The 16427-nt window shown below is 50.1% G+C and overlaps 1 protein-coding gene across 2 annotated transcripts in view; it reads right to left on the bottom strand.

The window, feature by feature from the left end:
• Positions 1–16427, bottom strand: part of NRP2 (neuropilin 2) — a 114417-nt gene that overhangs the window by 43686 nt on the left and 54304 nt on the right. For both annotated transcript variants that reach the window (XM_059928523.1, XM_059928524.1), the window contains exons 8-12: positions 11649–11793; positions 10164–10513; positions 8141–8285; positions 4230–4346; positions 1147–1287 (exon numbers count right to left, since the gene is read on the bottom strand). In XM_059928523.1, the coding sequence (XP_059784506.1) occupies positions 1147–1287; positions 4230–4346; positions 8141–8285; positions 10164–10513; positions 11649–11793 (898 nt within the window). The remainder of the gene's footprint in view (positions 1–1146; positions 1288–4229; positions 4347–8140; positions 8286–10163; positions 10514–11648; positions 11794–16427) is intronic.

Raw genomic sequence — 16427 nt, 5'->3', positions numbered from 1 at the left:
TCCAGGAACGCTGAAAGCTAACGCGCGATGTGCTAGAGCAACGTATGCTACGTACTGGCTTGTGAGAGCCAATTGTGGAGTCTTCTGGAATATTGCAAGCCTACTGTGAAATGCAAGCATTGTTAACAACTGAATTACATAAAGTTGCAATGAAATAAAGTATATTAAAAAAGAAAGGAAATAAATTCTCAAAATGCTATACTTCCTAATTATTTTAATACATTTTACTGATATGCATGATCCGGAAGTTATTTTTATCTATGTTATCTGTGTGAGGGAAAAAAAACTATCTAAGGCTGTGTAGCTGTACTTCTCAACTCCACCTCCGATGATGTCACGTTGGTAGCTTGCGTTCAACCACAGTGGGAGGATTTACACCATGGAGAGTGGCAAACATTAATTACAAAGCAGATTTTTTTTTTTTTAAACCTGGAGAGCCGGTCGTTAAACACTTACCAGAACATCACTGTAAAAGCATGCCACAATGGAGAGAGTGGACAACTCCTGCTTAGAAGGGCTAAAGGCAACCCCTCTCTACCAACAGTGCCAGGAGAGGCTCTGGAATCTGGCTCTCTGAAACCAAGAGTGCGGCTTCACAATATTCCAAGGACTGGCAACAGCACCCTTCAGGGGGCCAAGTGCCCGGCAGCTCTGCTAGACACCCACGGGTGTGGCAGCATTTCAGGCCCTCGACTTGGTCTTCAACAGAAGTGATGATACCCTCCAAAAAGTGTCACTCAAACTTGGGGCCAGCAGCTTCCCAATGAGCCATTTTAGGAACAATATCCAGCTTGGAGTCACAAGGGGCTCTGTGATGGTGGCATCGAGAGCTGGCTACGGGAACAAAGGGACATTGACTCATCCCCTCTCCTAGGACCTCCTAATTGCTCTTTCTTTCCTCTTCTTTGATCTTGGCCTCTCTCGCTCCCTCCCAGCTTCCAGGCTGCTCTGTAATCACAAGAGAGGGCCAGGAACCGCCAACCAGCTATTCCGTCGGGTGACATTGTCAGTAAAGGCCGGTGGTTTGCGGGCAAAGAGCAGAGGACGGTTCCGTGAAGTCATGAAGCTTGTCAGGGAATGTGGAGCTGAAAAACGTGGCGCAGGCTGGCCTTAACCCTCTCATCGCTTAATTCGAGGCTGGCTTACCTGGAAACGTCCGGTCGCTGGGGCCGGAGCTGCCGGTCCAGGTGCTCTGGAGCCACTTGGCACGGTCGTACATCCAACCACAGGGCTCCTCGGGGAAATCAAAGTTGCAGTTGAATCCTGAAGGGAGCTGCAAATCTTTGTCTAAAAGGGAAAACAAAAACCCCGAAACGAGGCAAATGAAATGGGTTCGGAGAACAGCCACAGTGGTGCTATTTAAACGGCTGGCAGGGCCTAAGGGGAGAGCAGAGAAAGAAATGGCTCCCTTTGCTTATTCATTTAACTCATCTTGGCGATTGTTGGCTTTCGGGTCAGCCTTTGGTCTCATCCTTCCCAGGCATGAAAGCCAAGTCTGCCAGTGGTTCCCATAGTAAGCAATTATAAATGAGGCCACCAAATGGCTTCAGGCTCTAATCGGCCTCTTCTGTCCACCCTGGAGAGCAGACAAATGTGGAAATTGCTGTTCCTTAAATGCCAGAGAAGAATGTCTCCCCAGTGCCTCAGTGGAAGGCAGGATCCTGCCAACCTGGCTGTCAGCAGTGATGGACAGCCCGTTGGCATCCAGAGAGGCTGAAATTCAAAATGCGGGAGGTGCTGGCCAGGGAGGAGAAAGTGACCTTGGAAACAAGGGAGGCTTGTTTGCTCCCCTTCACCTCCCTGTGCCAGGCCTCTTGTTTCAGAAGACCAGGTCAGTTCAGCATCCCCAGGGGAGGCACTGCCAGGCGGGCGATTTGGCATGTTAGGGCAAATCGAGGGGACCAGACCAGCCTGCCGCCCAGCTCAGCGCTGACCAGGAGGAAAAATAATTTTACATGGCTCAGAGTGCCTGAAGGCCAGGATTCCAGGGACAGCAGAGAATGGAAATCTAAGAGACCACACACTGGCTTGCCCCTGTCTGTTCGGCTGTTCACCTCTAAGCGAACAGACCGAACCCAAAGGGTTTCTTTGGAGGTGCCACTCAGCTCTAAAAATCCAGTCTGAGCTGGTGCCGAACATGTGATTAAGTCGGGGGTGGGGTGGAGGTGGGGGAAAGAGAGGAAACGGGAACCCAGATTTGGACTCTTGTCCACAGTAGCTGCGGAGACAGCGGAAAAGTGTTGGCTAACGCTGGTAGCAGGGAGGAAGTGGGGTCTTTGGCCTTTTCACTTCCCTTCTCAGGGTTCCCAGAGAGAAATTTCCGTGGGGAAGGCAGGTTAGGAAGTCTAAAGGGAACAGCCGACTGGTAGAAACACATTGCTCCCAACCCGGGGGTGAGGACGGCTCACCTCTGAGGGGAAGGGCACTGTTGGCCTTGGTGGCAGGTTGCCACCGGGTCCTGCTCGTGACTCCCCTTCCCAAGAAAGAATATTTAATATTTGCCCACCCTTGGCCAAAGTCAGCTTGAGTTGAGGAGAAACACATGGAATCTATTACTGAAGCATCAACCTGTGGCTTGGAAAAGTCAGCCCTTAGCCCTCCCCATCCCCTTTTCCCGACAACTTCTAAGTTTCTATTTTTCCGTTCAAAAATATGGAGTAATTCAATATACCATAATTCCTCTCTAATGTTTATACGCATACCGTATCTCAGGAACCCAATTCCACAAAGAGATCTTTAGCAAAAAAAAAAAAAAAAAAAAAAAAAAAAAAAAAAAGCGAGAGGGGAGGAACCACCAAAGAAACCCCAAATGAAACAAACCACTATAAAAGGGAAAATTATATTAAACTTCTGAAAGTCCTTACATTTTCCTTTGGATTGCCATTTAGACAAAACCCCCTCCTTTTGCCCTGCACCAAGCAAACCCTGCTAATCCAACACCACACAGTAAATGAGAGCGCTCCACTTTTGGCTCTCAAACTCTTTCAAACATGTCTTGGAAGATTCTCCAAGTCTCTTTCTCCTCTTCATAAAACAAAAACAAGTTCATTAAAATGTCAGAATTCTGCATTCAACTATCCCTGACCAAGAGTGTCCCCCGGCCCACGCAATGTACAAAAGCACATTCCTGAGAGCATATGCATTAAATTATCATTTTGCAGTCACACAACTTCAGCATTTATTTTTGGCTCCCCTCCCGTTCTTCTTTGTAGCCAACTTGGGGAGCCGTCCTCGGCATCCTTGCAGTTTCTCACACTGTCAAGTGGCTAAGGGTGCGGGGTCCACAGATTTCACCATCTACCTACTGACTCGGTGCTATGTCTTTATGTCTCCATCACTTCCCAAGCCTCTTCACCAATCTTCCCTCATTTGGTTTAATGAACGTTTAATAATGATCAGTAATTTACTGTAAATTGAGGCTGTCAAGCATTAAATTCTAGCCCAAAATGCCAGGTGTTCCAAACTTTGTGGTCTGTTAGGAATGTCCTCATATTCTGTGACCTTAGCAGGAAGATTTAAAATGTGATGTCCTTTTGGGCTCTGCCAATTATTGTTTTTCTCTAACTTGGATATGCTTAGAAGATAAAATGAAAATGCTACAGATTTCCCATGTGAAGAGACTGATCGTAAATGAGGAGGCCCTGAGTTTTGAGGAATGGGTGAGGTGCCTTTTCGTACCTCTGTCTTTGTCACTGACCTGCGCTCGCCTCGTGGAGGATGGGGTGCCCTATCTTATAATCCTAATTGTCAGGCTTTCTCAACCGGTGGTGGTAAAAGACACAGGGCAACGCAATTAAATCATGGTTAACTGCTGAGTTAACCTATCATGCTCCACTGACCAAGTCACCCAGATGACAGCCAGATCTTCCCTTGACTGTGCCCCGGAGACAAGCTTAGCAGGAGGGGCGATCACAGCTGTGGATTCTAAAGACACGAAGTGAGGGCTGGGAAAGGAGACTACTCAAAGGAGGCATGCCCTTGGATGGCCCCTTATCTCAGCTGATGCCCAGTGGGTTCACGCCCGTAGGGCTGTCCTGGTTGTTCCAATATCTGAATGCTTCTAGATTGGTTGGAAATAGCCACTGCCCCAAGCCCCTAAGTACCACACTTCCCTGACCTCTGACCTAGGGGACCCCCAGGTGCCGGCCCCAGCCGTGGGCCAGCCTCCACTGCGACTGGTCGGCACCCATACCATCCCGGATGCAACACGGCTCTGGCCCCATCCTCACCATCCTCAAAGCTGCAGTTCCCCCCGCACTCCGTGGCCTCCTCGTCGATGGGGTATGGGGTGGTGGTCTCTTCGCTCTTCACGGTGGGTCCCAGTGTCTCAACCGTTGGCTTTGAGTCTGCAGAAAGGCAAAGGAAGGGGAGTGAATACCACATGCAGCAGCCTGTGTCAAAACCCAGCAGGAAGATGCCAAATACTAAGTCTCCTCTCCAAGGGTGGGCCTTTCAAGAAGGAAGGAAAAAGGAAGTCCAAGATGGACACACACACACACACACACCCATGAAGTCACTTCTGTGTGCTGTGATGAAGTCAGGACCATGGCCTGTGTTAAGGAGAATGGTCCCAAGCTGTAGAAATAGCCGTAACGGAGGCACGAACACAAACCCACACTCTACTCCAGAGCAGAGGCCCTGAGGCCAGCACAAAAGGCCAGGCACGCTGGGCAGTAATGAATGTGGGTGACACTGACCACAGGCAGGGCTCAACCATGCTCTGGGTGCTCTGTTTCAGACACCGGTGTGGGTCACACAACACACATAAGCAATGAAGGACACCCATCAAAAATGGTTTGAAAAAAATCGGGGTTAACGGAGTGAGCTTCCGTTCCTGTGGAAAACACCTGTCTGTGCACAGCCCCTTGGGAGACTGCTGTCGTGTCTCGGGCTCAGCCCTGCTTGCGCGTGGAACAGGCTTTCTCTTCTCTGCCTTCTCTGAGTCAGACGGAACCAAAGCTAACCCGACCTGGGGGCCCACCTATTGCAAGATAATCAGAAGCACAACGGCTGAAGTCATAGCCAAGCCAGACAGCTTGGGAGGTGCGACCCCAGGCATCGTTGTTCGTGTTTGCACAAAACCGGATGGAAAAGAATATGGCCTCAAAGTGACTCAGACTCCATTCAGTGGAAATGATTTGGGGCTGTGCCTTTAGGTCCGGGTGTGGCAAATTCAAATGCTTCTAGGAGGCTGACTGCTACTGTAAGGGAGGGTGGCCTGCTGGGGGCTGGGAGAGTAAAGGCTGGGACAGGAGGTGGCAGAGGGGTCCTGAGGTGGCAGAGGGGTTCTGCACACCTGGTTGAAAGGAGGCCACCACGTGACTGGTTCCAGCAGATTGAAGAGCCGAGGGGAGGTGGCCCAGTGTGGCCAGATCTTGCAAAAAGATTTTTTTTTTTTCCCTCGCATGAAACAAACAAACAAAATCTCCAGGGAAAATCTCCAGACTTGTCAATGTTGGCAACTTATTCAAAATACAAGTAGCAGGTGACCAAACCTGGCTGGGCAAGTAACCTCGAAGCGTCCTAACTTGTAAGTTCCTATTTGTTACTGTGTCACAGAATCTCAAACTCCATTGTAAAGCAGACTATGGTCAGCAAGGCAAGAAGTAATCATTTGAAATACAAACAAATGAACAGGTGAAGAAGCTCTGTCAAATTATTTAGCTGCAGTAACTCAACCCAGCCCATTATTTTCCGTGTTATCCTTTTGGGGTAGGAATGAAGAAGGGAACAAGGATGAGTCACAGAAATGAATGGAAATTTGACAAGCAGAAAGCCACGTGGCCTGGGAGAGCGGTTCCTGGAAATGTTAGGTAGCAGAGTGGGTGAGCTGGGTGGCAGAGAGATAATGTTAAATCCAGGGGCACAGGGGGCGGGCGAGGCAATGAGAGGGCAGGGCGTGTGAATGAAAGTGAGGAAACAGTAGCCGGCCTCCGTGCCCACTGTGTTTGTACTGGACACTTAGAGGTAACTGCCCATCAAACTACGCTCCCCGGCAATTGAAACCAGATGTCAGAGACTTCAAAGGGAAGGAGGCTGGGCGGAGGGTATCGAGCCCCTACTCTGATCTTCCAAGGAATGGCCAGGAGGACTTTGAAATGAGAAACCTGCTGCTGACCATCGCCGGTGTAATTTGGGCCAGCTTGGCGGGGGGCAATAGGAGGAAAAGGCCATTAGCAATTGTCCAGCCGGTCATAAAGCAGGGCCAGCCTGGGAAGAGGCGTGGCACGGAGGACCGGGGACAGGAGGGAAGTATGAGTCAGCCCTCAGGTAGCTGATCGGCCTCCGGCAAGTGGCTCCTCTCTCTGGGACTCAGTTTCCCTCTCTGTGAAAGAGGCATTGGCCTAGATCGGTGGTTTTTTTTCAAACTGTATGTCACCCTTGTTAACAGGTTGTAGATCAATTTCATGAGTCAGGACTAGCGTTTTAAAATAGGGGCTATAATATTTCAGCGTGTACTCCCGTGGCAAGGAAGAGCACCGCTTTGGGAACCTTTTGTTTCAGTCACACTTACTTATCATAACAAGTTTATTAGGTGCCAAGCAGCAGGCTAAGTATTTTATATCCATTATTTTATTGAATCCTCATGACAACCCTGGGGGGTGTAGATATACTATGGTCACCCCCGTTCTTCAGCTAGGATAACCGAGATCGGCAGAGGCAGGACTTGAACTTGGCGATCTGTCCCCAGAGTCCAGGTGCTTAATGATATACTATATCCCATAAGCACACACGTGTGTGTGTGCTTGTGTGTGTGTGCACGCATGCTTGTAAGTCGAGTGGCTCGTGATATAAATTTATTTTAAATTGTGGATGGTGGTCAGAAACGTTTGAAAGCCACTGGCCTAGAAGCCCTCGGGTCCCCTGCATCTCTAAGCCTCTGATTCTGGCCAGAAGAAGCCAGCTGGTGTCACCGTTGGAGGGCAGTTTTCAGCGCCTGCAAGAGGACAGGTGAGGAACACTCAGCAGCCTGCAGGGAACCTGGCCTCACTCCGTGATGGGGAGTAAAGTGTCTTCCCACTAAAATATGTTCACTGGGGCTGCCTTCCATTGAAAGGTGAGAAAGGCTAATTTGGGCCCGATTCCCAGCCTTCGTGCCTCAACGGGACACTTCCTCGGCGCCATCATAACGGCTCACAGGCAGCACTTTTCTCCCCGGGAGCCAAAAGCACTTCTCCGACATGCTCTTACTAATCCTTCACGATCCCCTGCTGGGTGAGCTGCTGACAGGTACGGCACAGACAGGAAAATGGAGATACCTGGGGCCGGGGTCCTGCCTGCTGCGCTTGCTGCCACTGGCTCGGCGCGCCCCCCCCCCCCCCCCCCCCCCCCCCGAGCTCCGTTTGGCAGGCAGCGAGCGAGCTCGGGCTCAGGCTCGGGCTCGAGCTGGGATCTGTGCCAGCCCTGCCGGGGGAGGAGGGCGGGGCCTGGAGGGGAGGCGGACCCGACTCGGAAGGATGGATGGGGTGCTTGCCGGGAAACCAGGAGGGTGGCCATGATCGGCGGGCCTCATCTTCGTTCAGGAGACTCGGAGGTGCTCCCAGGGCCTGGGACGCAGGGTGGAGACCAGCGAGCCTCCTGCGGCACACGGGGAAGAAGCCGGGCTCTCGGCAGCTCCCCTGCAACAGGGTCCCTCCTGAGCAAATAAATGCCTTTTACAGATGTGGCTTCGAAATGAAAATGAAGTCTCTTAGCCACAGACATCTGGAGGCCAGATTCAGACATAAACCGATTACTTTATTATCATGAGCATTTTTTTTTCTTCCCTAAATCAACAGCCACAGCCCTCTGGCCTGAAGAGTCAGGGTCTAATTGAATTTGGGTGGGCAGTGTGTGGTTATGATTTGTTTTTGAGAGACTGGGGTTGCAGGACTGAAATGATCCTTTACAAATGACACAGCACATCCTTTGAGAAGCTGTCCTGAGTCCAGAGGCTGCAGTGCCCGTGGTTTGAGGTAGAACAAGGTGGAGCCCAGGGCAGGCAGGGGGCAGCAGCGTTTTGAACTGATGGGGCTTCACCCCAGGGTTGGCTGCCCCTCTGCCCCGTCCCCGTCGTGGTCTGACCTCCTCCCAGGCCATCCCAGGAAGCCGGGGTCATGAGACCTTGTGAGTGAGACCCGCAGTGGAAAGAGGGCCTTACCTGTCCAGTCACAGCCCAGCACCTCCAGTCGCATCCCAATGCCCGCAGGGGACCACCTCTCAGGGTACACCCGCACGTACTGCGCCAGGACAGGGTCAAACCTCCGGATGTCAGGGGTGTCGTAGTGCATGTTCCCTTCAAACAGCTGCAGGGGGAGACAGGCTGCTCAGCCCTTCTTAGGTGGGAGCCCTCCTCACTCCTCCTTTCTGCTCCTTCCTCCCCCCTTCCCACCCCACCCCTCACATCCAACCAGAAGGCAGCTTCAGAGTTAATTCATGGTCACTGTCCGTTTTGGTCCGTGGGAGCCCCATTCTCAGACCAAAGTTTTTATTCATTTGGGAGGTCCCAGAAACACGGCAAATGGGGAGCAGATGAAAGTGGCAATTGCTGGGTTCTGTCCTCTATCCTGGGAGTGAAACTGAGGACTCAGAATTCGGCTCTGAGTGAGTCTTAATTAAGCTGGATTTGGCTAGAGAGGAGTGAAGGGCATTTAGGCTGTCTTGCCTGTTCTGAAGTTCTCGGTTTACTAGAAAAAGAAGTTCTTCCCCAGATGCTTAAAAGTCTAGATTTAGAAAGTCCCAGCTTGAAAGTCTAGGTTTAGAAAATGCCAGGTCACTGAGAGGCTGAAGGGAAAGTGACCATCCCTTTTCTAGGCTAATGACAATTTCCACTGGTCACACCCTGATAATCTAAGACTGTGTTTCCCCAACCTTGGTTTAGTGGAAGAAATTCTGTCAAAAGGAACCTCACCTAAAGCCACACTACATAAAATTGATGACAGTGGGGCTGCCCTGGCTGAAGCCAGGTGGGGGACCCAACCCAGAGCATACCTGTGAACCAGTGACTTAGGGGACTGTTGGTGTGCAGGTGTGCCAGGGGCTGTAGCTGATTAGCATCTAGGAATGCAGCAGAGCCACCTCATTTTGCAGGATGCCCACAATTCCAAAAGGGGGGGCACTGTCCTGGGGAGGGCAGGCTCTGACCCTGGCTAAGATCATCTCCTTTCCCAGGCCCCCAGAATAGTCAAGAAGAGCCAGGGTCAGCTGTCCCTGGGGGAGCCAGTGGTCCGACTTCTGCTGCATCCACTGAAGGTTCCAGTTACCAAGCACTGAGCCTTTCCAAGCCGCTGGAATTATGAGCTGGGAGTTTACATCAGCACTGCAAAACCTCCAACCCAGCCCTTGCCTCTGCATTAAGAATGGAAAACATTTGCTAAACAGAGACATGTGATACCCCTTCCTTATTAGGGGCCCTGCTCTTCTGAGGAAAATGAGGGGTAACTTAGCAATGAGGATCGGAACGCCTGGCTGATTGGGAGATTAACCTGGAGAGGGACAGGGGTGTGATGTCCTCTCCCTTTCCTGGGGCTCCTCGGTGCCCCTCGTTGAGGGCTGACCTTCACTCCTCCGATGGCAGGAGGGGGTATTACACTGGCCTGCACTTTGGCCTGGTGTTAGTTTCTCTTGCCTCTTCCCAGCCTCTGTGTGAGAGGCAAGAAAGATCTAAGCAGTCAAGCCCAGGAAAATACAAAGGAGTGCAGCAACACTCAGAAAAACACAGTTGTTTTTGGAAGTAATTCACTAGTTTCTATAGTTGAGCCTCCAAAAACCACATCCCCTTTGGATGTCTGGCCAGTTCCAAGGACACTTTACCTGAAAGAGGGTAGAAAGAGTGTCCAAGACACTAGAAAGGCAGTGTTGAGTAGTGGTTAGGCGTTTGGGCTCTGGAGTGAGACTCGTGTCTGAATCATGGCTCTACCACAGGTACTGTATGACCCTGGCATGACATCAAGCCTCAGTTTTGTTATCTCTAAAATGGGAGGGACGAAAGGACCTACCTTCTAGAGATGTTGTAAAGGTTAAAATAAGGCATTTAGCAGAGGGCCTGGCACAAAGTAATCTCTCAGTTCATATCTGTTTGACTGGCAGGGGTTGGTGATGACCGTCTAGATGGGAAATCAACATCCCCCAAATCAACCTCCCTGTTTGGGGCAAGGTTAGGGAGTCCTCCGGGAACATCCTACCTTCGGCTGCTGGGTCCTGGGGTCCTGGACGTGCTCCCAGTCTTTGCCATTTAGGCTGTAGGAGACTTTGAACTTGCGCACAAACGCCTTGGCTTCCACGGCAGTGATGCTATCTCCTCCGCGGGCCCCCTGGATGATGACGCCTTTCACGGTCTTGGGCGCTCCCAGGTCTACCTGGAGCCACTCCTCGCCCGGCTGGGCCTGAGGGATCCGAGGGAACCAGCCTGAGCGGCTGCTGACCAGGCGGGCAGCACTGGGGCTCCAGAGGTACTCGCGGGTGGAGGAAGCAGAGATCTGGGAGTCGGCAATGAGGCCCGAGAGCATCCCCAGCATGTCGGAGCAGGGGGCGTCTGCGGAGAGGGAGGAAGATACAAGAGGTCATGCTGGTACCCTACTAACTGGAACCACCCCCAATCAGTAGGGAACTGTCAAAGGACCTGACTATCAAACACTTTTAAGTCAGCACTGATTTCTTTGCGTTTCAAGGTGGGATAGCACTGTGGTTACGAGCCCGGCTGGGCACCAGACTGCCTGGATTCACATTTGCTTTGTCACTTACTAGTTGCGTGACTTTGGGAAAATAATTGAAGTGCTCTGTGCCTCAGTTTCCCCAAGCCTAAAGGAGGGCTAATAGCAGTACTTACCTCTTGGGGGTTGTTGCGTGGATTCTGTTAGTTACAATATAAAAGCCCTCAGCATGGTGCCTAGCATGGCTGAGTGTCTCACGTTGTTAGCCAAGGACTCTCACATCCTTGGTGACACACTCCCCACTGACCCTCTTAGGGGCGGTGAGTGCAGGGGAGCTCAGCTGAGCATTGAATTGTTACCTGGGGGATTATTTCCCCAACTAGATGGAACCCTTCCTGGGACCAGATCTTAATTTCACATGTGTTACCCCAGCTCTTTACTGCCTTGCATCCTGCCAGCATCCTGGAACATGCTGTTCCCTCTACCCAAAATGCTCTTCCCCTCAGTCACCATCAGACTACCCCTTACTCATCCCCGAGTTTAAGTGTCACATCCTCAGAGAGGCTGTCCCCAGACTTTCAATCAACACTCAATGAGGTCCCCTCACTCACTCTCAGAGCCTCCTGTCCTTTTCCTTCACACACGCATCTTAGTGTATAATTACCCCTGTACTTACATTTGTTTATTATCTATCTTGCCCACCCGCCTGAAAGTTCCAGCATGTCAGAGACCCCATCTGCTGGTTCCCTTCTCTTATTCACTTCCAGCTCCCAATGTGTGGCCTGGCACACAGCGGGCCTCCCGTAAGTATTTGTGCAGCGAATGAGTGAGTGGAGCGTGCGTGAAGAAACGGTAGCCGGCAAGGCAGGGTCTAGAGTCAGTGTGCATTCAATACCCATACAGGGAGTTACGGGTAAAAGCCAGCCTTCTGTTAAGGTCACGTGGTGCAATCAAGCCGTTTGCAGAGGGCTGGAAGGGGGCGCAGAGCTCCCCAACCTCACAGGAGCCCCACTTCACCTGTGACCCGGCAGCCGAAGAGCTCCAGGCGGAGGGCGATGCCCGAGTGCCAGGTCTGTGGACGGACCCTGACGAAGCGTGTCAGCAGCGGTGAGTGCAGCTTGTTCAGAACCACCTCCGTGGCATCGTTGTTGGCTTGGAAGACCTGTAATATCACACACGAATCCAGGTTATAGAAATCCCAGTGTGTAGGTGAGCCACGCAGTCTTTGACGGAGAGGGAAAGGTCTGTTCAATTTCATTTCCCTTAAGCTTAGAAATAATCAGTGGGTTTGTTGTTTGGTGCTGTTTTAGAAACACCATGAAAAACATTTAATTTCTCACACTGCTCTAAGTTGAAAACAATACATGGTCTTCACAAAAACTTTTGGAGGGAAGGAAAATTTTGCCTCTGGGCCTGAGCGCCAGCAGAGGAAGGCACCATGAAAGGAAAACACTTTCAGAAGTCAAGAGAGAGAGAGAGAGAGAGAGAGAGGAAAATGAAAGTAGAATATCCTTTAACAATGGGGTGACAATGTCATCTTTTAGGGTTGTGGACCTCTCTCACTAGCTTGAACTTGACTTTCCCTTTTCCTCCGGTTTCAGGCCTATAGAAAGATTTCCAGGGTATTTTATAATCAGAAAGTGCTTCACAATTGTTTCTGTTAGTTCCTTAGAGGTCTCCCTGCTCCATGGATGGGTGAGAGGGTGGAAGCACTGTCGACCCCCGGTGCCCCTGTGTCAATCAACACTTTCTTGGGTTTTTCTGGTCTTTGTTGTAGGGTCAGGGTTGCAGACAGACGGTTGGAGTCCTGCTCTGGCTTTCTCTCACTGTAGTCCCTGCCCTGTAATGAAATCCATCCCTGTCCCCATCTGACCAATGCATCTCTTATGGGAGGAAAGGCTTTCCAGAGTAGCTTCTAATCCAACATGGTAGGAGCAAGTCCTAGCTTACCAGATGGCCCAAATCAATAACTGCCATATGGACCTTGTGCTTTTTTTGTGTTCTCCATTAAAAAAGGAAAAAGAGTAGCTGGAACAAGTATATGTAAGTTTCTCTTGGTTTCCCCGGATAAGAGTGAAGGGAAAGACCAACTAACCATCACTTCTAGATCATACCTGTCATAGCTCTTAACAACCAAGTGACTGTAAGTCCACTCACAGCCAACTCTGCAACAACTAGCAATTTCTCCTGGGCAGGGGGACCAGCTCCTTCAGCTCACGGCACCTATAACATGCGAGCTGTTTGGGCACTGACAGGCCTGGGACAAGGGGAATGGGGAAACTGGTGTACTGGAACCTCATTGAGCCAGACACTGTGTAAACATAATTAGGCCTACAACATCCCCGGAAGTAAGTACTATTATTTCCACTTTATTGATGAAAAAACTGAGGCTCGGAGATGTCTGTCCAGATCTCAAGCCCTTGTCATGTTTTTAGACTTCAGGCTTATGGTTTTCTCCCTTGACTCTCATCTCTTCTACTTCTGCAGTGTTTATGTTGGTGGCTAGGAGTCATGGAGCCCTGAAGGTCCCCAAGCATGGGTGGAACGGAAGTAGAGCTGCTGTTCAGTGACGTGCTTGCTCCCAGGGTGTTTCTAATCCCAACGTAGAATGATCCGAGTAACAGCGAAGAGCAGCACAGAAGCTTAGAGCTAATTAACAACGCGGTCCTTGCTTCCTTAGGAACTGTAATCAGGAACTCTGCCATTTGGCAACCTTGAACCTTCTATATTTCCCACGTATTAAGGTCAAAAGTTAGAGCTGTTAAGAGCGCCCCACTGATGGTGGGGGGGAAGGCTAAGAGCCATCATACCTTTTGCCAAATGAGGGGAAGTGGCCTGTTTAAGAGAAACAGAGGAAGGGAGAGGAGGAAACAAGTTCTCCCTGGACCACGGCATTCAGTTGAAAGCCCTTGCTCCTGGTGTCGAGCCCACTGATTCCAGGGCAGCTCCCGCACCAGCCTTGCTGTCCCTTCTCCTCCCCTGGGGAGCCTCTGCCCCGGTCCCTGTCCACCAGTTTCCTCCTCTGCTGCCCGGCTGACTTCAGGGAGCACCGAGGCGGAACCGCTTGCCCACCCATCTCTCCCAGCTTCGGGTTGGCTGCTTCCTGCATAGTGATTGAGGACAAAGTGAAGGAGGAAGAAGGGCCACAAAAGCAGAAGGAAAGAGGGTCAGTTCCAGACACCTGGGAGAAGGCCTAAGGGAAGAGAGAGGCGCCTGAACCTCTGTGATCTAATCTGGGGAGGGACCACTGGAAGGAGGGCCCAGGGCCCAGCATGACCTAAGCCTCGCCATGCCCGTTCCTTGGCTTCCTCTGAAGCTCTGAGGAGAGGGATGGAGGGACTGAATCCAAGGGAAAGAGATTAACCAGTTCTCCTAGAATTCGGCGTGAGGCAGAGGCTCTTTGTTCTGTTTTGTTTTGCTTTGGCAGGGAAGAAGCAAATGCAGCCCTCTGCTTATTTCGGACGGGTGCTGTGAGCAGTGGTGGGTCCCCACTGGCCTACTCCCTGAGAATGGTGATGGTGGCTGTGTGTGACCTCCAGCAGGAGGTGCTAAGGAGTTCGTAAGCGGGGGGGGGGGCAGGGGCAGGGGCTTGATTCTCCACGTGAATATATAATTGGAGTGTTGAGTGGATCTGAACTTTCACACAGCTGCTAATCCACAGCGTACACACCACGCTGGTACCGTTTAGAAACACAGCACGTCTCGTGTTTTTAATATCCAATTTTATCTCATCTGACCCCTTCATTTCTCAGCCTTGGCAGACAACACCAAGAAACCTTTCCTTTCCTTCCTCAGTAAGGAAATGACTTTGTCTCTGGACTGCCTTGGGAAGGCTGGCTGCCTGCGGGCACGGGGGGCACACACGTGTGGGTACACGCCTGGGGAGGGGCTGGTCTTCCCATGGATGCGTGTGGCCACAGGCTTGGGTGAGACCCTGGATCTCTGTCTACAATGGCATCAGCCAGAAAGGGAGGCAGGCACATGTTTTATGTCCCTGCGGACATCTACCTGGTGCTCAAATTGACCTTCATTCTGCTATTCAGTTTTGCTCACTCTTCTCCCACCCCTGGAACCAAATGAAGCCTCTTTCAATGTGACCTCAAGTTATCCTTCCTGTTTCCAAGCCTAGGTCCTTCTCGGTGTCTTGTTTGCTCTTGACCTTGTTCTCATATCTGCCTTCCGCTCTCTGGACCCTTGGCTGAAGGAATACCATCTTATTTTAGTAAACTTTTTGTATACCTCTCACTCTGAGGGGGGTGTAGTGGGAAAAAAAAGTCCAAACACCACTGAACCAGGAGCCAGACTCTGCTGTTAATTAGCTCCTAGGTGTGGGCAAATATCTCTACCTCTCCCAGGCCCCAATTTCCTCCTCCATTAAATGAGAGGATTGTATGAGCTGATTTGTAAGGTCCGCTCTGGCCCCCAGATTCTAAGGCTTTCTTCACAAGAGTTTCGCATTTAGAACTGCCCCGGAAGTGTCCACTTTCTAGCATGGCATTTTAGTTACCGTTGTCCCTTGTAGCCTAAGTGCTTTTGTGGACAAGTGATGTGGATTTTCATATACTTCAAACAGTGCCCAGAACACATGATGACTGCCCCGCTCAGAGGGAGAATATATCTTGTTGATGTTTTAGTTCAATAACAGTTCAAATGATTAATAACGAAGAGTAATAAATAACAACACCTTAGTTCTGACATATCGTCTTTGGCCCGAAGATATCAAAGTGCAATTTAAGAAGATCCATTTTTAATGAAATATTAAGCAGTTTCTATTTCTCCTGACCCAGTGGATTTCCAAGGTCTCTATTTTTTCTCCCTGCACTGCCCTATTTATAGCTGGTAAATGCTATCATACATTATACATCTTTATGACTTTTTCAATGCTTCTGTGGTTTCAGAATCACCCTTCATATGTTTTCTGATCAAATTCTCTGAGATGGATCCTTGGCTTCCAGTGTTGGCATTGCAAGGTAAGGGGTTGTGCGCTTGGGAGATGATACCAGGGAATTGGTTTTACTCCCTATTCCCTTCCGACTCACTGAATCACTACAGGCCAATCAATAAACCTCAGATACCTTGATTTCTCCTTCAGGAAAATAAAGTCGATAACACGCTTGCAGGTAGACACTCAACTCTACCAGCCCTCCCTGCTGGCTCCAGTGCCTGCACGATACCCAGGACAGATATTGGACTGGAAACCACGTCACAAGCAATAAATAGGTCTTTGTTCAACTGGGGAAGTTCAAGTTCTGAAAGCCACAGACTCTCAAGTCTCGTCTCAAGGCCAGGAATTTTCAGGCCGTAACTTTGCAGTGAGGAGTCCATATTGCTGAGAAAACTCAGTGGTTTGTCAGCATATGGCATACCCAGATAGACGTATATCAAACGTGGTGATCACATTTTAACATCTGCTTTAAAAGCTGGATGTCACAGACGGTATACATTTTTGTTAACTTTAAAAGAGAAATGTTAATATGGCTGCTTTCTTGCCCAAAGGAAAACCAGAGGTGTGTTCAAAGTGACCCTAACCTTCTTAAGAGGTGGGGATAGCACTGATTATGTTGTAATTACTAATACATATATATATATATATATATATATATATATATATATATATATGAAGCTATGTTGAACATAAAGATTTCTTCAAGTGCACTTCTATAAACCAAGTTTAAAAAACAATTCAGGACACGAAGTGGTTTGGATAATCCATTTGGTGCCTTGCTGAATTCTGAACATAATCCAACACTTTCCAATTGATTCCTGAGACCTTTGGTTTATTTTCAGTAAGACAGA

This window comes from Balaenoptera ricei, chromosome 7 (genome assembly GCF_028023285.1).
Source record: "Balaenoptera ricei isolate mBalRic1 chromosome 7, mBalRic1.hap2, whole genome shotgun sequence".
NCBI classification, from domain to species: domain Eukaryota; kingdom Metazoa; phylum Chordata; class Mammalia; order Artiodactyla; family Balaenopteridae; genus Balaenoptera; species Balaenoptera ricei.
This window is presented reverse-complemented; position numbering and strand designations above follow the sequence as displayed.